This window comes from Hyla sarda, chromosome 4 (genome assembly GCF_029499605.1).
Source record: "Hyla sarda isolate aHylSar1 chromosome 4, aHylSar1.hap1, whole genome shotgun sequence".
NCBI lineage: Eukaryota > Metazoa > Chordata > Amphibia > Anura > Hylidae > Hyla > Hyla sarda.
In genome coordinates, this window is record NC_079192.1 from 406829191 (window position 1) to 406856357 (window position 27167).

The 27167-nt window shown below is 45.8% G+C and overlaps 1 protein-coding gene across 4 annotated transcripts in view; it reads left to right on the plus strand.

The window, feature by feature from the left end:
* DENND5B (DENN domain containing 5B) overlaps positions 1–27167 on the plus strand; it is a 110530-nt gene that overhangs the window by 67429 nt on the left and 15934 nt on the right. For all 4 annotated transcript variants that reach the window (XM_056517543.1, XM_056517544.1, XM_056517545.1 and 1 more), the window contains 9 exons: positions 2189–2282; positions 12942–13073; positions 15185–15337; positions 15794–15872; positions 17916–17997; positions 20522–20650; positions 22808–22929; positions 23380–23525; positions 26490–26608. In XM_056517543.1, the coding sequence (XP_056373518.1) occupies positions 2189–2282; positions 12942–13073; positions 15185–15337; positions 15794–15872; positions 17916–17997; positions 20522–20650; positions 22808–22929; positions 23380–23525; positions 26490–26608 (1056 nt within the window). The remainder of the gene's footprint in view (positions 1–2188; positions 2283–12941; positions 13074–15184; positions 15338–15793; positions 15873–17915; positions 17998–20521; positions 20651–22807; positions 22930–23379; positions 23526–26489; positions 26609–27167) is intronic.

The window sequence follows — 27167 nt, forward strand, 5'->3', positions numbered from 1 at the left end:
CAAGAATAGAACTACTATAATACTGTCTCCTATATACAAGAATATAACTATTATAATACTGCCTCCTATATACAAGAATATAACTACTATAATACTGCCTCCTATATACAAGAATATAACTACTATAATACTGCTCCTATATACAAGAATATAACTACTATAATACTGCTCCTATATACAAGAATATAACTACTATAATACTGCTCCTATATACAAGAATATAACTACTATAATACTGCCTCCTATATACAAGAATATAACTACTATAATACTGCCTCCTATATACAAGAATATAACTACTATAATACAGCTCCTATATACAAGAATATAACTACTATAATACAGCTCCTATATACAAGAATATAACTACTATAATACAGCCCCTATATACAAGAATATAACTACTATAATACCGCCCCTGTATACAAGAATATAACTACTATAATACTGCCTCCTATATACAAGAATATAACTACTATAATACTGCCTCCTATATACAAGAATATAACTACTATAATACTACCCCCTATTTATTTAGAACATAGGAGCAGTATTATTGTAGTTCTATTCTTTTACATAGGAGGTAGTATTATAGTAGTTATATTCTTGTATATAGGAGCAGTATTATAGTAGTCATATTCTTGTATATAGGAGCATTATTATAGTAGTTATATTGTATATAGGAGCAGTATTATAGTAGTTATATTCTTGTATATAGGGAGCAGTATTATAGTAGTTATATTCTTGTATATAGGAGCAGTATTATAGTAGTCATATTCTTGTATATAGGAGCAGTATTATAGTAGTTATATTCTTGTATATAGGAGCAGTATTATAGTAGTCATGTTCTTGTATATAGGGAGCAGTATTATAGTAGTTATTCTCTGGTATATAGGAGCAGTATTATAGTAATTATAGTCTTATATATTGGAGCAGTATTATAGTAGTTATATTCTTGTATATAGGAGCAGTATTATAGTAGTTATATTCTTGTATATAGGAGCAGTATTATAGTAGTTATATTCTTGTACATAGGAGGCAGTATTATAGTAGTTATATTCTTGTATGTAGGAGGCAGTATTATAGTAGTTATATTCTTGTATATAGGAGCAGTATTATAGTAGTTATATTCTTGTATGTAGGAGGCAGTATTATAGTAGTTATATTCTTGTATATAGGAGCAGTATTATAGTAGTTATATTCTTGTATATAGGGGTAGTTATATTCTTGTATACAGGAGCAGTATTATAGTAGTTCTATTTTTGTATATAGGAGGCAGTATTATAGTAGTTATATTGTATATAAGAGGCATGATTATAGTAGTTATATTCTTGTATATAGGAGCAGTATTATAGTAGTTATATTCTTGTACATAGGAGGCAGTATCATAGTAGTTATATTCTTGTATATAGGAGCAGTATTATAGTAGTTATATTCTTGTACATAGGAGCAGTATTATAGTAGTTATATTCTTGTACATAGGTGGCAGTATTATAGTAGTTATATTCTTGTATATAGGAGCAGTATTATAGTAGTTATATTCTTGTATATAGGAGTAGTATTATAGTAGTTATATTCTTGTATATAGGAGCAGTATTATAGTAGTTATATTCTTGTATATAGGAGTAGTATTATAGTAGTTATATTCTTGTATATAGGAGCAGTATTATAGTAGTTATATTCTTGTATATAGGAGCAGTATTATAGTAGTTATATTCTTGTATATTGGAGGCAGTATTATAGAATATAATTAGTAAAATACTGCTCCTATATACAAGAATTTATCTGCTATAATACTGCCCTTTATATGTAAGATTATATTACTACATCCTGTAGATACTGTTCTTTGGTAGGTGATTACTTGCTGTTGTCATTGTGCCGCAGGACTCTGATTAGTATCATGTGGCGGTGAGGAGTCTGCGGCACTTTATATGTAAATAAGCTTTACTCTCATGAATATTAATGCTCCCTGCAAAATTTGCATCCCTCCTATGCCTAGAAAATGTAATTTATTGGACCCCTGCCCTCCTGTGCCTGTGGTGAAGTATAACCGCTCTGCCCTCTCGCTGTCTGTTTATGATGCCGCCTGGCACTGTGGTGATGTGCCATAAGTGTATAATCGCTATATTCCTGCCTGTACGTTATGTAGATCTGCACAGCCTCCTGTTATTCTCTCTTGTATTTACAGTCGCTGGGTCACCCGGAACGCCACGGCGCAGCGCAGGAAGGATCGCCAGCGGCAGCACTCGGAGCACCTCGGGCTAGACAACGACTTGAGGGAGGTATGTAGCCGCAGTGTGCCTGGCAACACGATACGGAGCAGCAGATGGCAAACTGCTCTGTTCTCATTTGTTTATGGCGGAGTATGTTCGCCCTCCCATGTCCTAAATTAACCCTTGAACTTTTAAAGGGGTGTTCCAGCCCTCAAAATTTTTTCCTCCATTCACAGGATAGAGAATTAAAGGGGTACTCTGGAACAGTTTGCTCCAAACGCTGAGTAGCGAACGCTGGAGCTCGTGACTTCATAGCCCTGCCCCCTCATGACGTCACGCCCCGCCCCCTCAATGCAAGTCTATGGGAGGGGGCGTGACGCTGTCACGCCCCCTCCCATAGACTTGCATTGAGGGGGCGGGGCAATGACGTTACGAGCTCCAGCGTTCGGAACAGTTTGTTCCAAACGCTGTGCAGCGGAGTACCCCTTTTAAGTGTTTAATCGCTAGGAGCCCTCCATCCTCTCCAGAACGGGGCCCCGACTCTTCTCACTGCTTGGACTGATGGGTGGGCACACGCTCCATCCATTGTCTGTGGGAGTACTTGAGAGAAGAGCGTGGTCCTTGTTGTATCTCCAGCGCTCCCACAGACAAAGATGGCGTCCGTGCTGACCCCTACCGATTCTTGCAGCAGGAAGACCCGAGACCCCTTTATGGAGATGGCAGGGGGTCTCAATCTTCGAAGTCCCCACAGTTGGACATGTTTTTCCCCATATTCTGTGAATTGGGTATATATTTTAAATGCTAATGTATATCTTTTAAAGGGGTACACCGGCGCTCCAGCGTTCTGTACATTCTGAACACTCGTTTGCCGCAGGCCGCGATTGTGACGTCACAGGTACACCCCTCGTGATGTCACGCCTCCTCCATTCATGTCTATGGGAGGGGGTGTGTCGGCAGACACGCCCCCTCCTATAGACTTGAATGGAGGGGGCGTGGCATGACATCACAACCACTGCCGCAGGAACCCGCCATTTTTTTAGGATGCCTGGTGCTGCAGGAGATCTTTCCTTAATATCCTTTAGATAGGGGATAAGATGTCAGGCAGCGGAGTACCCCTTTAAGGCTGGTCTCGTATAGGGGTGAATGTTCACTGCATGATCGGTCACTGGGTGCAATGCATAGGGCTCTGCTATATGTGTGTTCCTAACCTAATTTGTTCTCCTTTTGTATATGGGGTGATTACCTTCTATACACAGACCCTTGGTCCACTATACCATAGACGGCATTCAGGCAGCAAGGACTTGGAGCTCCCCTAAACATTGACATAGAATTCTCTGTTAAGCAGCGCCCCCCCTTCTCAGCAGGTTGCATCTGGTATTGGAGTTCAGACCCTATTAAAAGAAGTGAGGCAGAGTTGCAGTACCAGGTATAAACTTATAGACGAAGGGGGCGCTGTTGGCTGAATCCCATGGTTCTAGGCAACTAAAATGTATTGGCTGTGGTCATTTTGGTCTCCAAACTGTGGTCCTGCCGCTGTTGCAAAACTACAGCTCCCAGAATGTCCGGGCATGCTGGGAGTTGTAGTTATGCAACAGCTGGAGGCCCAGTGCAGAAATCCATTGTGCGTTAATCTCTATTGACTGAAGGGTCATGTCAACTTGCAGGTTGCAACACGACCACATTCGCTTTTATAACGGCCAAGTCTCTATGTAGCCCCTAATCCAGTGGTCTCCAAACTGTGGTTCTCCAGCTGTTTCAAAACTTCAACTCCAGGCAGGCTGTAAGTTGTAGTTTTGCAACAGCTGGAGGTCCACAGTTAAGAGACCACTGCCCTAGTCTGACCCTGAAGAAGGTTTGATCGCCCATCACTTTGTGACACATTCACTGTTTATAAAGAACACCACCTATTAACCCTTCCTAATTTGCATCCCTTACACGGAGGTCCGGCACGTCTCGCCGTATGACAGCCGCGCACCCCCCCACCCCATAGACGTTGGAGCCATCTGCCCCGTGCGTCTAGGCTGCAGCAGGAGGAGAAGCCCCTTTTGTCTGGAGGGAGGTTGAGGTCACCGCTGCTGCAGTCTGGCGCCGACTCCGGATTACGGACGCCAATTGAATGATTAATGCGTCCTCAATATCACCGGCACGTAATATAATTTGGTTCTCGACGCTAATGAAATCATTGCCGAGCAGAGAGTGTAATGAGCTGTGTACGGTTTACGAGGCTCTTAAAGGCACGGTTCAGTGTTTTCATCACCTTGTGGGAAATGCATGTTAGCGTGAATCCACATCGTCTTATATAGGAGTCATGCTGTATATGTATTAAGAGTGGACCATACCATTCAGCTATACAGCAGGGGGGGGAAGTACCATACAGCCACCTCTCCTCTAATCCTGGACAGGTGTCCTAATGACTTGTCATTGATCTGAGCGGAGAGGGCCCACTCACATAAGGCCTCATGCTGGGCATGAATGGCGCCCATTATCTCGGTCACACGTGGGCATGCTTCATATTTGGAATCGCTCTCCAGACACATTTCCCAGATTCCTTCCTTACCAGATAATCCGTCCTCTCAGCTGGAGACATTTCTCTCCTCTGATCCGCACTTATCTCCACGTTTCGTGCCTTCACCCTCCATTTCCTGCTGACATTATACCGAGACGACATACACAGGATTAAAGAGCGGTTCTCCTTAAAATCAAGACACTCGAGGGCCGCCATTACAGCTTCTACTAGCAGTGACACCCAGCTTTCCCAGAATCCTCATCCTAGCTGTGGAGCATGCACATAAAGTTGCCATTCAGGTGGCTGGCAAGGTTGGGTGACAACTAAGCTCACTACTTATTTGGGATCCAACTTTGCCAGCCTCCTGAAGTAGATATATAGACGACGTTATTTTCAGGTACTATAGTGCGGCTGCTCTTGGACAGACGTGCCTGGAATATAGAAACTGCTGTATCCGATTTGATAGATCTGCGGGGAAATTGCCGCCTGAGACAGTGAGAGACTGCGCAAATAGCTTAGTGAAGTGCGCGTCAAACTGCGCCGGCAGACAGTATTATTAACACCTTGAGGGAAGAGCTGCAGTGTGTTTCTCTGAGCCATCCTGTGCCTCACACCTCACTGAGCCGCCCTGTGCCTCACACCTCACTGAACCGTCCTGTGCCTCAAACCTCACTGAGCCGTCTCACTGAGCCGCCCTGTGCCTCACACCTCACTGAGCCGCCCTGTGCCTCACACCTCACTGAGCCGCCCTGTGCCTCACACCTCACTGAGCCGTCCTGTGCCTCACACCTCACTGAGCCGCCCTGTGCCTCACACCTCACTGAGCCGCCCTGTGCCTCACACCTCACTGAGCCGCCCTGTGCCTCACACCTCACTGAGCCGCCCTGTGCCTCACACCTCACTGAGCCGCCCTGTGCCTCACACCTCACTGAGCCGCCCTGTGCCTCACACCTCACTGAGCCGCCCTGTGCCTCACACCTCACTGAGCCGCCCTGTGCCTCACACCTCACTGAGCCGCCCTGTGCCTCACACCTCACTGAGCCGCCCTGTGCCTCACACCTCACTGAGCCGCCCTGTGCCTCACACCTCACTGAGCCGCCCTGTGCCTCACACCTCACTGAGCCGCCCTGTGCCTCACACCTCACTGAGCCGCCCTGTGCCTCACACCTCACTGAGCCGCCCTGTGCCTCACACCTCACTGAGCCGCCCTGTGCCTCACACCTCACTGAGCCGTCCTGTGCCTCACACCTCACTGAGCCGTCCTGTGCCTCACACCTCACTGAGCCGTCCTGTGCCTCACACCTCACTGAGCCGTCCTGTGCCTCACACCTCACTGAGCCGTCCTGTGCCTCACACCTCACTGAGCCGTCCTGTGCCTCACACCTCACTGAGCCGTCCTGTGCCTCACACCTCACTGAGCCGTCCTGTGCCTCACACCTCACTGAGCCGTCCTGTGCCTCACACCTCACTGAGCCGTCCTGTGCCTCACACCTCACTGAGCCGTCCTGTGCCTCACACCTCACTGAGCCGTCCTGTGCCTCACACCTCACTGAGCCGTCCTGTGCCTCACACCTCACTGAGCCGTCCTGTGCCTCACACCTCACTGAGCCGTCCTGTGCCTCACACCTCACTGAGCCGTCCTGTGCCTCACACCTCACTGAGCCGTCCTGTGCCTCACACCTCACTGAGCCGTCCTGTGCCTCACACCTCACTGAGCCGTCCTGTGCCTCACACCTCACTGAGCCGTCCTGTGCCTCACACCTCACTGAGCCGTCCTGTGCCTCACACCTCACTGAGCCGTCCTGTGCCTCACACCTCACTGAGCCGTCCTGTGCCTCACACCTCACTGAGCCGTCCTGTGCCTCACACCTCACTGAGCCGTCCTGTGCCTCACACCTCACTGAGCCGTCCTGTGCCTCACACCTCACTGAGCCGTCCTGTGCCTCACACCTCACTGAGCCGTCCTGTGCCTCACACCTCACTGAGCCGTCCTGTGCCTCACACCTCACTGAGCCGTCCTGTGCCTCACACCTCACTGAGCCGTCCTGTGCCTCACACCTCACTGAGCCGTCCTGTGCCTCACACCTCACTGAGCCGTCCTGTGCCTCACACCTCACTGAGCCGTCCTGTGCCTCACTCCTCACTGAGCCGCCCTGTGCCTCACTCCTCACTGAGCCGCCCTGTGCCTCACACCTCACTGAGCCGCCCTGTGCCTCACACCTCACTGAGCCGCCCTGTGCCTCACACCTCACTGAGCCGCCCTGTGCCTCACACCTCACTGAGCCGCCCTGTGCCTCACACCTCACTGAGCCGCCCTGTGCCTCACACCTCACTGAGCCGCCCTGTGCCTCACACCTCACTGAGCCGCCCTGTGCCTCACACCTCACTGAGCCGCCCTGTGCCTCACACCTCACTGAGCCGCCCTGTGCCTCACACCTCACTGAGCCGCCCTGTGCCTCACACCTCACTGAGCCGCCCTGTGCCTCACACCTCACTGAGCCGCCCTGTGCCTCACACCTCACTGAGCCGCCCTGTGCCTCACACCTCACTGAGCCGCCCTGTGCCTCACACCTCACTGAGCCGCCCTGTGCCTCACACCTCACTGAGCCGCCCTGTGCCTCACACCTCACTGAGCCGCCCTGTGCCTCACACCTCACTGAGCCGCCCTGTGCCTCACACGTCACTGAGCCGCCCTGTGCCTCACACGTCACTGAGCCGCCCTGTGCCTCACACGTCACTGAGCCGCCCTGTGCCTCACACGTCACTGAGCCGCCCTGTGCCTCACACCTCACTGAGCCGTCTCACTGAGCCGTCCTGTGCCTCACTCCTCACTGAGCCGTCTCACTGAGCCGTCCTGTGCCTCACTCCTCACTGAGCCGTCCTGTGCCTCACACCTCACTGAGCCGTCCTGTGCCTCACACCTCACTGAGCCGTCCTGTGCCTCACACCTCACTGAGCCGCCCTGTGCCTCACACCTCACTGAGCCGCCCTGTGCCTCACACCTCACTGAGCCGCCCTGTGCCTCACACCTCACTGAGCCGCCCTGTGCCTGTCCGGGCATGCTGGGAGCTGTAGTTCTGCAACAGCTGGAGACACACGTTAGGAAACACTGCTCTAGAGAGTTTCGCTTCTAAGAACACGTAAAAAGTTGTGTGTCCGCTCCTGTATGAGCTGTAATGGATCCCATGTTAGTTGTCACCCACATGTTCAAGAAACAGAAAAATAAAAATAAAACTGTTCAGTACAGTGCCCCCAGCTGTTGCAAAACTACAACTTCCAGCATGCTGGCTCTCTGGACATGTTGGGAGTTGTAGTTTTGTAGCAGCCTGCTTGAGACACCCTGGTTTAGTGGGATCTTCTGCCTCATTACTTGATGTCATGTTGTGTTTTTTATTATTTCTTTGCTTCATCTCTTTTGTTTTGAGCCTTTTTTTCTGTTGCTGTTCTGTATTTACTTTGTCTTTTCTCTTCTTCTTTTGCTCCGGGTCATGTGCATGTCTGTCTGCCTGTTGTTGTTTTTTTTACTTTTTGCTTTCTGTCCTTCTCGCTGGGGGTCTCCTCCTATAAGCCGTCAGAGGAGAACTTACTCCGCCAGAACTCTATGGCATTCTGGGAGTGGGATCAGGGCAGCCCCGCTCCAGTACGACCCCCCAAAAAATCCTTCTCTGAGTGCTGCCTGGTACGTCTGTCTGTCTGTGTGCTCACTTACAGCTGCTTGTTGGCCAACCCACCACCCCATGGCTTTGAACCCGCCGCTCTTCTTCTTCCCGTAAACGCTTTTGCCGCACTCCCCCACGCTTTGATGCTTTTGTCGATTATTTGCCTTTGTATTAGACACGGAGTGTTTATTTTACTGTCTCCATATTTTTTTAGTGTCCCTTTTATGTTCACACGCACAAAACTGTTCAGAATGACGACGAGCCGTCCATCCTACCTGCTGTATAGACTAGGACATCTGACCAAAGACATGAGATAGCGGCAGAACATTGGCGCGTCCAGGTCTTTGGCGCGTCCAGTAAACTAGGATCAGAGTAAGGCAGTGTTTCCCAACCAGGGTGCCTCCAGCTGTTGCAAAACTACAACTTCCAGCATGCCTGGACAGCCTTCGGCTGTCCAGGCATGCTGGAAGTTGTAGTTTTGCAACAGCTGGAGGCACCCTGGTTGGGAAACACTGGAGTAAGGCGTGGTATTTCTGCCCCGGCCGACTGTCGGACGTCAAGCCAAGCGCTAAAATTGTAAAGGTTCATGTGGATGGGGGAGATAGCAATTGAAAGTGGACCGCCAGCTTTAAAGGGGTTAACCAGGGATAGAAATGCGCAGCTAATATCTTCCAGAAACAGCACCACTTCAGTCCTCAGGTTGTGTGTGGTATTGCAGCTCGGTTCTTATTGAGGGGAATGCAGCAACGTTGTAATACCACACACAACCTGAGGACAGGGGTGGTGCTGTTTTTGGAAGAAATTAGCTTTGTTTTTGTTTTTTATCCCTGGATAACCCCTTTTTAAGGTGCCCTTTACGTGAAGGTTGGCCGTACCTGTGCCATGTTGGGTCAGGATCGGCCAACTATCCAATGTGTATGGGAGTGCCCCAACTCTTCCCTGGTGACCAATTCTTTGTTTCCATTCAAGTGAGATAAGTCTCTGTCAGAGGTAGGTATGAATGTGTGAAAATAGAGATATAGAGAGAGATAGATAGATATATATATATATATATATATATATATCTATCTATATCTATCTATGTATGTGTGTGTATATATATATATATATATTATTATAGAGAGAGAGAGAGATATGAGAGAGAGGTGTGTGTATATATAATAGAGAGAATATAGATAGATTAGATAGATAGATATAATATATAGATATAATGAGAGAGAGAGAGAGAGAGAGAGAGAGAGAGAGAGAGAGAGAGGTGTGTGTGTGTGTATAAATATATATAAATATGGGGAGAGAGATATTAATAGAGATATATACACACAGATATATATATCTGTCTCTGTGTGTGTGTGTGTATGTGTATATGTGTATATATATATATATATATCAATTCTAACATCACCGCACAGGTAGGTCTTGGATCAAAAAAAAAAGCTGGTGTATATATATATATGTATGTATGTATGTATATATATGTATGTATATATATATATATATATATATATATATTATATATTATATATTATATTTATACACAGACACACACACAGAGATAGAGGGGGAGATTTATCAAAACCTGTGCAGAAGGAAACTTGCCCAGTTGCCCATAGCAACCAATCAGATCGCTTCTTTCATTTTTCACAGGCCTTCATAAAAATGAAAGAAGCGATCTGATTGGTTGCTATGGGCAACTGGGCAAGTTTCCTTCTGCACAGGTTTTGATAAATCTCCCCCATAGAGAGAGAGAGAGAGAGAGATGTAGAGAAAGATATATAGATAGATAGATAGAGGGAGAGAGATATTGGGGGGGGGGATTTATCAAAACCTGTGGAGAGGCAAATTTACCCAGTTGCCCATAGCAACCAATCAGCTCACTTCTTACATTCTTAACAAGGCCTCTGCAAAATGAAAGAAGTGATATGACTGGTTACTATGGGCAACTGGGCAAATTTGCCTCTGCACAGGTTTTGATAAATCTCCCCCATTAAGAGCAGATGTTAGTAAACAAAGTTGGATCCGCCAATGATCAGCAGATAAATATCTCATGTCTATGGCCAATCTTACCAGCTTAGCATTGCTAATGATATTTATTCTCTGCCATGTTCCTTTTCTGCCCTTATGACATTACGAAAAAAATAAACCCACTCCATTGGGTGGCCATTTTGGAAGAGCGGAGGGGCTTAGATTGCTCCACTGATCCTTATGCAATGGTGGAGAGGAGAGTTATTGGCCATGTTCACCTTCAGAACAAATGTTTGGATTGGTCTTAATACATGTGAAGTAACACATCAGAGTTATTATTGAGTCTGATTGTGAGTGATTTTGTTTCAGCACCTGTGCAGACCTGTGCGTCTCCATTCTCACAGACTACGAAAATACCCAGTGTAGTCTGATCCTGTAGTTGCTTTTCCTTCTGTCTCTTAAAGGAGTTCTGTAGTGAAATATAAGTTATCCCCTGTGGTCGGACCCCTCTGCGATCTCCTGACCGGGCCCCGGCAGTCTGCTGGAAGGGGGCGCGCAAAGCGGCAGCCAACACCCCCCTCCATGTTTCCTATAGAGATGCATGGAGGGGGGTCGGATAGGGGATAAGTAATATTTCACTGCACTACTCCTTTAACAAGTAGTAGGGGAAGATAGCAGGGGGCCAATGCCTGACTGCAGGATCCGACTACACAGAGTCTGTAGTCTGTAACCATGGAGACACACAGGTCTGCACCGGAACTGAAGACAAAAATTATATAAGACTATATGCAAAGTTGAAAATTTTAGAAGCGTTAAAGGAGTAGTCCAGTCCTTTGAAACTTATCCCCTAACCTTAGGATAGGGGATAAGTTTTTGACTGCTGGGTCCCCCCGCGATGTCCTGTACGGGGCCCCGGCAGCCTGCGGGAAGGGGGCGTGTGACCACCGCACGACACGCCCCCTCAATACAACTCTATAGCAGAGCCGGAGCGCTCCCTTCAGCAATCTCCATCTCTGCCTTAGTGTTGTATTCAGGGGGGGTGTCGGCCGCTGCTTCGTGCGGTGGTCAACACGCAACCTTCCCGCGGTCGGAACCCCCTCCCCGCGAGATCTGAAACTTATCCCCTATCCTTAGGGGGTAAGTTTTTCAGGACTGGACTACCCCTCTAAAGCAATAAAATACAAATTGTACCAAAAGTGGACATCGCCTTCAAAGCTTTCAATCATTTATTTTTCTAAATATATGTGAAGAAGCCTCCCAGCCCTTTGCACATAAAGGCACCGTCATGCGATTTGGCATTAAAGTGTATTGTTTTATGTAGAAAATACAAAACAATTCACAAGAAGTAACACGGTGCTCGAAGGTGGGTATCCAGAGCTCGAGCCTGGTATCGCAGCCCCTTTTACTTGAGATTGTAATATGGGAAAGAACAGGATCATTGGAGAGAATGATGTCACAGTTTAATGTTGACTATATATTGTACTGTCCCTTTAAGAAAGAGAAATAGCACAGATGAAGGGGATGGGAATGCATAAAGGAGCTTGTTCTTTTATCTTCATTCACTTTCATTAGGGAACAATGGCGCTGCCTTCTGCTCTATTGTTGTTTAATGAAAGGCCGCCAAAAATCACCCCGCCTGCTCCTTAGTCATCCCCCCCCCCCCACACCCTCCAAAAACCAGAGATGGATGACTGCAGAGGTCAGAACCGCTATCTTGTATAGGGCACTAAGCCAAGTCCTCATATACTTATCATTTAACTCTATGCCGAGGATTTGGAGCTCTTTATTAGGAAAAACTGAGCCCCAGCTGTTAAAGGGGTACTCCGACTTCTATAAAAAAAAATCTTAATCCTTCCAGGACTTATTACCTGCTGAATTCTACAGAGGAAATCCTTTTCTTTTGTGAACACAGTGCTCTCTGCTGACATCATGACCACAGTGCTCTCTGCTGACATCTCTGTCCATTTTAAGAACTGTCCAGAGTAGGAGAAAAAACAACTCTAAAGCAAACATATGCTGCTCTGGACAGTTTCTAAAATGGACAGATGTCAGCAGAGAGCACTGTGTTCCAAAAAGAAAAGAATCTCCTATGTAGTATTCAGCAGCTAATAAGTACTGGAAGGATTAAGATTTTTTAATAGAAGTAATTTACAAATCTGTTCAACTTTCTGGCACCAGTTGATTTAAAAATAAAAAATAAAAAAATGTTTCCATCGGAGTACCCCTTTAAAGGGGTACGCCACTGGCCAGCGTTCGGAACTAAGTGTTCCAAACACTGTTTTTGCGCTGCGGGGGTCGACCACGCCCCCTTGTGACATCACGGCCACGCCCCCTCAATGCAAGACCATGGGAGGGGGCGTGTCTGTGGTCACGCCCCCTCCCATGGACTTGCATTTAGGGGTTGGGACGTCACGAGGGGGCTTGGTCGACCCCCGCAGCGCAAAAACAGTGTTCGGAACATTTTTGTTCCGAATGTTGGCTCTTGGAGTACCCCTTTAACAGTAAATGTATATTTACCCCCTTAATATTCACAAATTCAGGACTAGTAAATATATAAAACGCGCGTCTTTACTCATCGCTTTCGTCTCTTTACGATCACAGAAGTATATGCAGGAAGCCCGGAGCTTGGGGAAAACTGTTCGGCAGCCCAAATTGTCAGATCTGTCCCCCGCGGTGATCGCGCAGACAAATTCAAAGTTTGTAGAAGGATTACTGAAGGAATGCCGAATGAAGGTGAGAGCCGCCACTTATGTCTCCAGCGGGATCCACTTTGTACTTTTTGTTTGTTTTCACTTTGGGAACGTAATAGGGCAAAAGTAAACTCTGTGGGGGCATTAGTCAGTCATGTGTGGGTAGAAATAAAGAGGGCGCTCTGGAGATATAGCACGTATGAGAGAGCAAGTGTGAGGGAATGTGCGCTCTATAGGGGATCAAAGTGAGGGAATGTGCGCTCTATAGTGGATTAGAGTGAGGAAATGTGCGCTCTATAGGGGATTAGAGTGAGGGAATGTGCGCTCTATAGGGGATTAGAGTGAGGGAATGTGCGCTCTATAGGGGATCAAAGTGAGGGAATGTGCGCTCTATAGTGGATTAGAGTGAGGAAATGTGCGCTCTATAGGGGATTAGAGTGAGGGAATGTGCGCTCTATAGGGGATTAGAGTGAGGGAATGTGCGCTCTATAGGGGATCAGAGAGTGAGGGAATGTGTGCTCTATAGGGGATCAGAGAGAGGGAATGTGTGCTCTATAGGGGATCAGAGTGAGGGAATGTGCGCTCTATAGGGGATCAGAGTGAGGGAATGTGTGCTCTATAGGGGATCAGAGAGTGAGGGAATGTGCGCTCTATAGGGGATCAGAGTGAGGGAATGTGCGCTCTATAGGGGATCAGAGAGTGAGGGAATGTGCGCTCTATAGGGGATCAGAGAGTGAGGGAATGTGCGCTCTATAAGGGATCAGAGAGTGAGGGAATGTGCGCTCTATAGGGGATCAGAGTGAGGGAATGTGTGCTCTATAGGGGATCAGAGAGTGAGGGAATGTGTGCTCTATAGGGGATCAGAGTGAGGGAATGTGTGCTCTATAGGAGATCAGAGTGAGGGAATGTGGGCTCTATAGGAGATCAGAGTGAGGGAATGTGCGCTCTATAGGAGATCAGAGTGAGGGAATGTGTGCTCTATAGGGGATCAGAGTGAGGGAATGTGCGCTCTATAGGGGATCAGAGAGTGAGGGAATGTGAGCTCTATAGGGGATCAGAGTGAGGGAATGTGCGCTCTATAGGGGATCAGAGTGAGGGAATGTGCGCTCTATAGGGGATCAGAGAGTGAGGGAATGTGCGCTCTATAGGGGATCAGTGAGGGAATGTGAGCTCTATAGGGGATCAGAGAGTGAGGGAATGTGCGCTCTATAGGGGATCAGAGAGTGAGGGAATGTGCGCTCTATAGGGGATCAGAGAGTGAGGGAATGTGCGCTCTATAGGGGATCAGAGAGTGAGGGAATGTGCGCTCTATAGGGGATCAGAGTGAGGGAATGTGTGCTCTATAGGGGATCAGAGTGAGGGAATGTGTGCTCTATAGGGGATCAGTGTGAGGGAATGTGCGCTCTATAGGGGATCAGTGTGAGGGAATGTGTGCTCTATAGGGGATCAGAGAGTAGAGAGTGAGGGAATGGTAGGGATTGGGCATTAAGTGGGAGAAAGTGGATGCATGCTGTGTAGTTGCTGAGTGTCCAGGCATCCTCTATAGGTGTCAAGCAAGCACAATTGTGCTCTGTTGTGGGTAAATGAGGGGGCACTCTATGGGTACAGCAAGAGTGTGCTCTATAGTGCCGCAAGAATGCTCAGCACCAGAGTACTGTGTAGGTGTCAAAGGAGAGCAAATGAGTGCTTTATAAAAATTGAGGGAGTATGCAATCCATAAGTGCATTCTATCAGTGTTTAGGGAGGGAGTACGGAGTCTGTAGATGTTGAGAGAGTGAGGGAGTGGGCATTGCTTAGGGGCTGTGCGAGCAAATGGAACTTTCTCATATGGACATGACTGTTGTATCAAATCATCTGTCATACAGAAAAGCTCTGCCAGTCCATTCACTTCTCACAATAGTGGAAAGGACCATAACTCCTAATATCACTCTGTGTATACGAGTGTCTGAGATCGATGACTCTATAAATAATGAATGGCGGAACTGGCTTCTGGTGAGTGATGCTGCGGCTGTCAAGGCGAGAAAGTTATTGCTGGCAGAAGACAGGGCCTAATGGGTTTGTTCTTAGTGGGGACTGAAGGGGGTAAGGAGGGGACTGTAATGTTCTCAGTGCTCCCATATGAGCGTCACCAATGCTGATCATCTGTTTGATTAGACGAAGCGCATGCTGGTAGAGAAGATGGGGCATGAAGCCGTGGAGCTGGGACACGCAGATGCCAATATAACCGGCTTAGAGGAGAACACTCTGATCGCCAGTCTGTGCGACCTGCTGGAGAGAATCTGGAGTCACGGCCTACAGGTCAAACAGGTAAATCTACAATGGACGTGCCCTGGATGTATAAAATGTGGGCTTCATGACAGAGGTCTGAGAATTGAGTGGGTAAAGCGGTGCCTGTGATGTAACAGTGGAGATTTAGGGTCTATTCCTGCGTACAGTATCCTGCGCACATTTGATGCGGTGTTCAGTCATTTAGTTAACATTGAAATCTGCATCAGAAAATCCTGTCTCATCAAATTTGCGCAGAATACTGTACGTGCGAATACACCATTAAGGCAGGTGTCTCAAAGCCACTATCTGGATAGATTTAAAGCAATTGTCTTCAAGGAGCTCCATCTAGTGGCCACTGCATGTGGTTAGAATTTGTTGTTCAGGCCAGTAATATGTAGCCAAGGATTTAAACATTCACTTCACAGCATTTCTTAGGGTAAACACACTTAAAATTGATATAATAAAAATCTATAATTATTTTTTTGTTCTTTTCAGGGAAAATCTGCTTTATGGTCTCATCTGCTGCAGTACCAGGAGAGGGAGGAGAGGCACGAGCATAATCTAGAATCCCCAAGTACGTCTCCTTCAGCTAAATTCTGTATTGATTATGTACCATGATGTTGATTAATATTCTATACATCTACTTTTCATTTCTCTCCATTGATGTCTGTAATGGTAGACAGTACCATGTCCATTGGAGCATTGTTTTAAGGCTGACCATACATAGAGTATAGCTGTCAGCCACAGTTCTCTTGCTTAATAACCACATTCAAGTGTATGCTCAGTTAGCCTGAGCGTGAATATGCTCTGAAAGGGTATAGGATGAAGAAAGCCACTGCCAGACATGTCTGCGACAGCTTATCTCCTTGAAAACAGAAGATCCGCCGTGTTAACCCCTTGCCGCAAATGGACGTACATTCACGTCCATTTGCGGCTCCCGAGGTATGATGCGAGCTCAGCAGGTGAGCACGCATCATACCCGGTGGGTCCCGGTTGCTATAAGCAACCGGGACCCACGGCTAATGCCGGACTTTGCCGATCGGCCTGATGTCCGGCATATTAACCCTTTAGACGTGGCGGTCAAACCTGATCGCCGCATCTAAAATGAAAGTAAAAGTTACCGGTTAGCTCATTTTGTGCTGTTCAGGATGCCGCAATTTCACCGTAATGGTCCCGAACAGCTTGCAGGATGCGAGGAGGATCCCTACCTGCCTCCTCTCTGTCCAATCACAAAATGACTGCTCCGTTCCTGAGATCCAGGCAGGAGCAATCGAGCTGTGATAACACTGATCAATGCCAAGCTATTGCATGGCAGTGAACAGTGTAAGAGATCAGTGTATGCAATGTTATAGTCCCCCTATGACATTGCGCAAAAAAAAAAATTATAAATGTGATTTAACCCCTTCCCTAATAAAAGTTCAAATCACCCCCCTTTTCACATTTAAAAAAAAAACTAAACTGTGTAAATAAAAATAAACATGTGATATCGCCGCGTGCGTAAATGTCCGATCTTTAAAAATATATCATTAATTAAACCGCACGTTCAATGGCGTACGCGCAAAAAAATTACATAGTCCAAAATAGCGTATTTTTGGTCACTTTTTATACCATAAAAAAATGAATAAAAAGTGATTTAAAAAGTCTGATCAAATCAAAAATGGTATCAATAAAAACTTCAGATCACGGCGCAAAAAATTAGCCCTCATACCACCCCGTACGCGGAAAAATAAAAACGTTATAGGGGTCAGGACATTTTTCAACATATTCATTTTGATGCATGTAGTTAAGATTTTTTTTTTTTTGTAGTAAAATAAAATCAAACCTATATTAATTGGGTATCCTTGCGACCTACAGAATAAATATAAGGTGCAATTTTTATCAAAAACTGCACTGCATAGAAACCGCAGCTAAAAATTACAAAATGGCTTTATTTATTTTTTTTTTTTTTTCAATTTTGCCTCACAAATATTTATTTTCTGGTTTCACTGTAGATTTTGTGGTGAAATCATTAATATTATTACCAAGTTAAATTTTTGGTGCAAAGAACAAGCCCTCCTATGGATTTTTAGGTGCAAAATTGAAAGTGTTTTGTTTTTTCCTCCTCACCTTCTAAAAATCATAAGTGCAAAAATGAAAAATCGCCATTCATTTAAACTAACTAAGATTATATTCCCTAACTACTTCTAACACCCCTCCTGCCCTTAAAAAAAAAATAAAAAAAAAACTATTTCCGAGCTTTAAAAAGCCTCGTATCATACTTTTTCCCTTGCTCACATTGTGTGAGCTCCCGGCAGGAGAAAGTGGGCGTTCCCCAGCAGGCGCGCGACGTCACTGAAGACTGTGAGAGCTATACCTCGCCATGCCCCGAATGCACTTCCTGAGTTTGGTCTCCTGCCAGGCCGGGAGGAGACCAAACTAACTGCTTGACTTGTGGCAGGGAACAGAACAGAGCCACCTAGTGGCAGTTTTTTCAATCACATTTAAAACATATAAAGGTTGAGAATTTTAACAGCAAGTAAAAGGCAAAGTGTCTTATAATAACATAAGGAACAATATATTAAAAGTTTAGTTTGGTGACAGGTACTCTTTAATGTCATATATTTTTCTGAACTTCTAGTTGCACTGGCCCCTGAGCGGAGGAAATCTGACACTGGTGTTCCCATGCCGTCTTTGCGGGTGTCACTAACTCAGGACATGAGGTATGTAGTGGGGACGTGTACCTGGTATGTGATAGTATTGCTAGAACTGTAAATATCAGTCATAAATAATCAATTCTGTAATATTTTTGTGAGATGAGACGAAGATCCCCTGCATAGACAGAAAAGTAGATGATTATTTCCTAGTGGCATCTGCAGACAGTGAAAAGATTATTACTGCATACAGTAGATACATTGAACTCAATAGTAAAACAGTATGCAGTAAGCTCCCCCTTGTGGTGACTATAGACTGATACAATTTTTCCATCTCAGGCAGTGTAGTCAAACCTGTGACTCACAGGCTTTTGCAGAACTACAGCCCCCCATCATGCCCTGACAAGCGAAAGGCCGATCTAAGGGGATTTTGAGATGTTTTTAACAATTACTGTTAACAAAGTCAATGGGCAAAATGGATCTAAAACATTAAGGGGTATTCTACCACCTATCTGCACTGGAGGGATCTGTCATAAATGGGTGGAAGGGTACCACTTAAAACTGTAACTCAGACTATGAACAGTTTAAGATTGAGGTGTATGATTTAATCTCTGAATCCCATGATTTTTATCATACAACCATAGATCTAATGGGGTTGTCTGGTTTAGGAAACTATCATCTTCATACACCCGATAAAGATTCTAAATTAAAGGAGTTATCCAGAATTTAAAAATTTATAGCTGATTTCTTCCAAAAAAACAGCACCACACCAGTCCTCGGGTTGTGTGTGGTATTGCAGCTCCGTTCCATTGAGTTCAAGTGGAGCCTATTGTAATACCACACACAACCTGAGGACAGGTGTGGTGCTGTTTTAAGAACAAAGATTTAACTCTGTTTCTTTAATCCTGGATAACCCCTTTAGTAAAAGGGGTCCTCCTTTTAGGATCCTCGACTCTTGGTCAGACTGGAGAGCGGTTACAATGAGCATGTCTCTATTTGGAGGGCCAATTATATCTTGTATTACACAAACAACTCATTGATTTGTAATTCTTCATTATTCCTGTGGTGGCGCTACAGGAAAACTAAATGCTTTAGTGCCAGGTTTCCTCACAGATCAGTCGTTCAGTGAGGATCGCTACAGGAGGACACTTTGTTGTGAAGGGCTCTTTAAACAAGTAGACATTGTCGATGTGTCGATCAGAAAATGATTTTGTTTAGAGTACCTCTTGTGATCTTGTTAAATTTTATAATCCTTCCAGTTCACTGCCCCCCATTATGATAAACCACCCCCGGCCTTTATTTTTATAATTTTTTAGTTTTCTACCTTGAAATTGCTCTGTATTTTGTGCTCAGTCTCAGTCAGCTCAACAGACTGGGAAGGGGCGTTCCCCAGCAGGCGTGACATCATCTGAAGCCATACAGGGGAGAATTTCCTCCCTCACTCTGCTACACACAGCCCAGAGCAGTTCAGTATGAGATGAGCTGTGATTGGCTAAGGCTGCGCACCCCTCCCTTCAGCTTTTCCTGATTTTGGACTTCTGCCAGGCCAGCAGGAGTCCAAAATCTGTGCAAGAAATGGGGGGGGGGGGGGGGAATGTGCTCTGGACAAGTAGGGAGACACCTAGTGGCAGCTTTTTTAAACACAAATAAAACATAGAAAACTTCATTTTATGTGTTTCTGGTGGATGATGAGGGACGCATGATGGGGGCATTATATGTGAGGGGCGCATGCGGCCCGGCCTCACCCAGGCGCTACATCCAGTGGCCCCATATAATTTGAGTTTGAGACCCCTGCTGTAGATTGACCTGTGCAAAAGATCACAGAGCATGCCCAGACACATTTCCAATTCATATCAATGGGACAGCTTCAGTCTATTGTCACCTATGTCCATAGGGCTCGCTGTAAAGCATCTCTCCAAATGCTGTTAAATAACAGCCCGGGCAAGATGGCAGTCCCGTAATAGTGTACAAAAAGGAAAAAAAATAATTACAATCAGAAATTAGAAACCTTAGAAAAATGATGTCCGACTAAAGGTAGCGCGGGCTCGTTGGGCAGCTCTCTCTGTCTCCTACACTTGCACGTGTGACTCTAAGAGCATAAGACGGTGTTTACCAACCAGAGTGCCTCCAGCTGTTGCATAACTACAACTGCCAGCATGCCCGGACAGCCGAAGGCTGTCCGGGCATGCTGGAAGTTGTAGTTTTGCAACAGCTGGAGGCTCCCTGGTTAGGAAACACAGACCTAAGGATGCACATTGATCCTGAAGCCTTGTTTCCGCATGCATGTCATGTTTTTTGTAAGATGAATAATTTATTTGGGTGCGCTTCCCGACATCAAATATTTATTGCGTTGCTATTGAACATTGATCAGAAAGGCCGAGGGTTTTTGTATGTTTTTTTTTTTCTTTCTTTCTTTTTACGACCTGCAGAATATTTTTATTTAAAGGGACAGACCTTGCGTATGTAAAGTTGCGCAGTATGGAGGGGGGTGGGGGGGGGCTCTATCAGATGGGGAAGATGGCGATTTATTTCCCTCAACTAATTATTCACATCCATCTGTATCGACCTCTTGATTTATTTTAATTTTTTTCAGACATATCCAGAACTTGAGCGTTATAAAGACTGATGTGGGCAGAGCCCGGGGCTGGATACGACTTTCTCTGGAGAAGAAATTGTTATCCCAGCATCTCAAGCAGCTTCTCACCAACCACATGCTCACCAAGTAAGTGTCGTCTGTGTATGTAGGCACAAGATACTCCATGGTAAGGCCCCTTCACACTACCGCTATGTTCCTGCATTCTGACAACAATAACCGGTCACAAATAAATGGATGAAATAACTGAATACAACTGATGATAACTGATGACCAATTTTGACGGCCATTCTGTCAAAATAACATCTGCGATCACCCATTATTTCATCCATCATGCACCATTATAGTCCGTTATTTTATGTCGGCAATAACGGATCATAACGCAATATAAAATTAACGGATGTCATTTGTGAACATCCGTCACCCATAGACTTCAGTGTTGAAATGTTAACGTCCCATATTCCACCGTTAATTTTGACGGTACAAAACAAGAGGTTAGTTATAACAGGACATAACTGATGCTAAAGGATGGTCAAAAAATCCCATTGACATGAATGGGATTTTTTTGATGGCCGTTTTATGGACTTTCTGACAGGAGTTCATGATGGGAGTTTTTGCAGGAACTTAAAGGGATACTCCGGCGCTCCAAAGGATAGGGGATAAGATGCCTGATCGCGGGGGGTCCCGCGTGATCTTGCACGCAGTACTTGTTAAAATCGGTCCCCGGAGCACGATCGCTCCGGGTCTGATTACTGGCAATCACGGGGGCCGGAGCATTCTGACGTCACGGCTACGCCCCCGTGTGATGTCTCGCTCTGCCCCCTCAATGCAAGCCTATGGGAGAAGGCGTGACAGCTGTTGAATGTGGTCCGGGGACTGATTTTAACCGGGTGCTGCGTGCAAGATCACAGGGTTCCCCAGCGGCGGGACCCCTGCGATCAGGCATCTTATCCCCTATGCTTTGGATAGGGGATAAGAAGTCTTAGCGCCGGAGTACCCCTTTAACAGTAGTGTGAAAGGGGCCCAAGCTGAACACATTTGGGGAGATATATCAAAACCTGTGCAGAGGGAAAGTGGAACGGTTTCCCATAGCAACCAATCAAATCCCTTTTTTATTTAAAAAAAAGCCTCTAAAATGGTTATTATGGTCAAACTGGTCCACTTTACCCTCTGCACAGGGTTTGATAAATCTCCCCAGTTGGGTGACTGTAGGTGCTATCCATGATGGCTTAGCTAAAATGTATGCGGTCTACATGAGCTGAGGCCTTGTGGGTCCTAGCTGTGCTGCCTGCCTGGACTGAGGTCATGTGGTCCGAATTGTTCTGCCTAAGCTGAGGTCATGTGGTACTAGCTGTGCCACCTGCCAGGACTTATGTTGTATGGGCCAAGCTGCGCTGCCTAGACTGATGTTAAGCCCCTAGGAATATACAGTGGTCCCTCAACATACGATGGTAATCCGTTCCAAACGGACCATCGTTTGTTGAAACCATTGTATGTTGAAGGATCCGTGCAATGTAAAGTGTAGGAGAGTGGTCTACAACCTGCGGACCTCCAGATGTTGCAAAACTACAACACCCAGCATGCCCGGACAGCCGTTGGCTGTCCGGGCATGCTGGGTGTTGTAGTTTTGCAACATCTGGAGGTCCGCAGGTTGTAGACCACTGTTAGAGGAAGTTGTACTCACCTGTCCCCGCCGCTCCGGACCGTCACCGCTGCCCTGGATGTCGCCGTCCATCGCTGTCGCCGTGTCCCCGGGGTGTCCCCAACGCTCTGGCAAGGCCTCTGCTTCCCCGGCATCCTCGCTCTCCGTCGCCGCCATCACGTCGCTACGCACGCCGCTCCTATTGGATGACGGGACGGCGTGCGCAGCGACGTGATGAAGAAGATGGAGAGCGCAGACGATGCAGAGGATCCCGAAGAGGACGCGCCAGAGCCCCGAGGACAGGTAAGTGACCATCAGCGGACCACACGGGGCACCGTAAACGGCTATCCGGTGGCAACTGAAGCAATATGCGCTGCCGGATAGCCGTTTATGCGATGGCCCCGACATACAAAAGCATCGGATGTTGATGCTGCCTTCAACATGCGATGGACTCTGAGAGTGATCGTATGTTGAAATGATCGTATGTCGGGACCATCGTAGCTCGGGGGGGGTCACTGTATATGGTTCTAGGTCTTCATATTTTTTGTTTGGATGAGGTTATACATTCTAGGTGTGCTGCCTAGTGTTCTAGATTGTGTGACGTGAGATGATTCTGAGCGCGCCAACTACAATCTCTCTTCCAGGAAGTTATACAAACGTTACGCCTTCCTGCGTTGCGAGGAGGAGAAGGAGCAGTTTCTCTACCATCTCCTGTCATTGAATGCTGTCGACTATTTCTGCTTTACCAGCGTATTCACCACTATCTGTAAGTTCATCTGTGGAATTCTCACTTGGCAAACTTAATATATCCAGACAATTCCCTCAATGCAAAACTGTTCTATGCCTAATGTAGAGCCAAGATGGTGGAGCATGACACGTGGACTCTTTGGTGGTCTTTGTATTCCTGTGTCATCCTCTGCTACATGAGTCCATGCATTAGGCATAGTGTCCGTTTTTCTTGGATTGTTTCTTTAAATTCAATAATAATCTGTGTTTTAAGGGCCCCTACAGATCTCGCTGTCCATTAATAACTTCCCTCCCCCTCAATTTTCATATCTTGGACTCAATAGACTACTGACAACTTGATGAAAGAATTTCTTTTGTAATCTCCGTTCGCTAGACCTGAATAATCTGCCAGGACCCTGACCCACTTTTTATGCACGAAGTGATGTGGGAACGCTTCATGTGACATAATGAATCTCCTCTTGTTCCCCAGTGATTCCGTACAGAGCGCTCATCGTCCCCATCAAGAAGCTGAGCAACGCAATCACCACATCCAACCCGTGGGTGTGCGTTTCCGGAGAGCTGGGGGACACCGGCGTCATGCAGATCCCGAAGAACTTGCTGGAGATGACATTCGAGGTTTGTTTTTCCATCGAAAGCATCTTGTGTCCCTGTTAAATAGTTTGTGCAATGGTTGAGGATCTGGCAGTTCTTGACCATAGATCTTGCAGGTTGTCGATATTGTTAAAGATGGTGTCCGGCAGGAAAAAGTTGAACCCCTATCTGCAGGATAGGGGATAAAGTTATGATCTCGGATGAGATCTCCCGTACAGGGCCCCGGCTCTGTTGAAGGAAGTGATGGAAACACGCCCCCTCCATTCATCGCCATGGGAGAGGCGGAGACACAGCGTTCACATGTCTCCGCCACTTCCATAGAAATGAATGGAGGGGGCGTGTTTTGACCAGCTGATATGCTGGGTACGAAACTCGCCCTTACAGGAGATCGCGAGGGGTCCCAGCAGTTGGACCCCCTGCGATCAGACATTTAACCCCTATCCTGTGTTTATGGGATACATTTCTTACTGCTGAACATCATCTTTAACTTATATTGTGCTGCCTAATGGCCACTTTTACCTAACACTATAAATAAAGCTCAACTTTTATTAAAGAGAACATAAAGTTAAAAACTAAGCAAGGGTCCCGTACATATGCACCTGCAGTGTACATGTAGAGATGAATGCAGGAATTCCGCTGATATTAAAACATATTTCAGTGCCACTCCCAACATGTTTCGCCACCCTACAGGTGGCGTCCTCAAGGTCATTGTCCCTGAGGACGCCGTCCTTAGGGTGGTGAAACATGTTGGGGTTGCACTGAAATATATTTTTAGGTTTCATCACCCTACAGATGACGTCCTCGGGGTCATTGCCCCTGAGGATGTCACCTGTAAGGTGGTGAAAGATGGCGAAAGGCACTGTAATATGTTTTAATATCACAAAGGTTCCTGCATTTATGTGCATGTGGACATACAGCGGGGCAAAAAAGTCAGCCACCAATTGTGCAAGTTCTCCCACTTAAAAAGATGAGGCCTGTCATTTTCATCATAGATATACCTCAACTATGAGAGACATAATGAGAAAAAAAAAATCCATAAAATCACATTGTCTGATTATTAAAGAATTTATTTGCAAATTATGGTGGAAAATAAGTATTTGGTTAATAACAAATCTTAATCTCAATACTTTGTTATATACCCTTTGTTGGCAATGACAGAGGTCAAACGTTTTCTGTAAGGCTTCATGAGCGTTTCCCACACTGTTGTTGGTATTTTGGCCCATTCCTCCATGCAGATCTCCTCTAGAGCAGTGATGTTTTGGGTCTGTCGTTGGGCAACATGGACTTTAAACTCCCTCCAAAGGTTTTCTATTGGGTTGATCTGGAGACTAGCTAGGCCACTCCAGGACCTTGAAATGCTTCTTATGAAGCCACTCCTTCATTGCCCGGGTGGTGTATTTGGGTTCATTGTCATGCTGAAAGACCCTGCCACGTTTCATCTTTAATGCACTTGCTGATGGAAGGAGGTTTTCACTCAAAATCTCACGATACATGGCCCCAGTCATTCTTTCCTTTACACTGATCAGTCGTCCTGGTCACTTAGCAGAAAAACAGCCCCAAAGCATGATGTTTCCACCCCCATGCTTGACAGTAGGTATGGTGTTCTTTGGATACAACTCAGCATTCTTTCTCCTCCAAACACGACAAGTTGAGTTTTTACCAAAAAGTTCTACTTTTGGTTTCATCTGACCATATGACATCCTCCCAATACTCTTCTGGATCATCCAAATGCTCTCTAGCAAACTTCAGACGGGCCCAGACATGTACTGGCTTAAGCACGGGGACACTTCTGGCACTGCATGATTTGAGTCCCTGGCGCGTAGTGTGTTACTGATGGTAGCCTTTGTTACTTTAGTCCCAGCTCTCTGCAGGTCATTCACTAGGTCCCCCCGTGTGGTTCTGGGATTCTTGTGATAATTTTGACACCACGGGGTGAGATTTAGCATGGAGCCCCAGATCGAGGGAGATTATCAGTGGTCTTGTATGTCTTCCATTTTTCTAATAATTGCTCCCACAGTTGATTTCTTTACCCCAATCTGCTTGCCTATTGCAGTTTGTCTTCCCAGCCTGGTGCAGGTCTACAATTTTGTTTCTGGTGTCCTTCGACAGCTCTTTGGTCTTGGCCATAGTGGAGTTTGGAGTTTAACTGTTTGAGGTTGTGGACAGGTGTCTATTATACTGATAACAAGTTCAAATAGGTGCCATTAATACAGGTAACGAGTGGAGGACAGAGGAGACTCTTACAGAAGAAGTTACAGGTCTGTGAGAGCCAGAAATCTTGCTTGTTTGTAGGTGACCAAATACTTATTTTCCACCATAATTTGCAAATAAATTCTTAAAGAATCAAACATTTGGATTTTTTCCCTCATTCTGTCTCTCATAGTTGAGGTTATAACCTATGATGGAAATTACAGCCTCTCATCTTTTTAAGTGGGAGAACTTGTAACAATTGGTGGCTGACTAAATACTTTTTTGCCCCACTTTATCTATTCTGTGAATTTAAAGGTGCCCAATGGCAACAATATACATAGTGTCTCCCCACTAGATGTACAGGATCCTTGCTGTGTTTTTAAGTAAAAATAAAAAATTTAAATAAAACTTTATAGTGTTAGGTAAAAATTGGCATTTTCTTACAGTAGGTGTCTTCCCCTCCCCCTTAGAGTGTTTGTGATGTAAAAAGTGTATAAAACACATACTAAATATAATGCTAAGACAGTGTTTCCCAACCAGGGTGCCTCCAGCTGTTGCAAAACTACCGAAGGCTGTCCGGGCATGCTGGCAGTGGTAGTTTTGCAACAGCTGGAGGCACCCTGGTTGGGAAATGCTGTGCTAAGGGATGCATACTATTTTTTTCAGAAATCTTACCGATTCACAACTGTAAATCTACCCAACTACTTGCAATGGAAGCTGTATAAATCTGCTTTTAGGCCTCCTAAAATAGTTTTTATCGTTCTCACTTTTTTTTTTTTCATGTCCCTTCTTCATCAGTGTCAGAATCTGGGCAAACTAACCACAGTCCAGCTGGGACACGACAACTCAGGACTCCTGGCCAAATGGTTGGTGGATTGCGTCATGGTCAGGAACGAAATAACTGGGCACACGTACAAGTAAGCCATTTTTGGAATTGCAATGTTTAAAATTTGATTACAAAGTTTTAAATATGTAAGAAAAGACAGAACGTTCTCAAGCAATGAGATAATGTTCTCCGAGAAGTGATTGCAGCTCTGAAGCTCTGGACGTCCTGAAAGGGAACCGGTCACCGTGAAAACCTATCGGCATCATGTTATAGCACAGGAGGAGCTGAGAAGATTGATCTATATCTTTGTGGGAAAAGATTCAGTATAACTTGTGAATTATTAATTGAAATCTCTGATCTCTACATAATTAAGGAGTCCAGTGGGCGGTCCTATCATTATGTGCACTGTCTACTGGACTCCTTAGAATAGAAAGAGCAGGGATTTCTTATCCATCTCAATCTGCTCAGCTTATCCTGCTGTATACCGTATTTTTCGCCCTATAGGACGCATCGGCATATAAGACGCACCCAATTTTAAAGGTGCAAAATCTAGGGAAAAAAAATTCTTAACCCAACAGTAATCTTCAACCTGCGGACCTCCAGATGTTGCAAAACTACAACTCCCAGCATTGGCTGTCCGGGCATGCTGG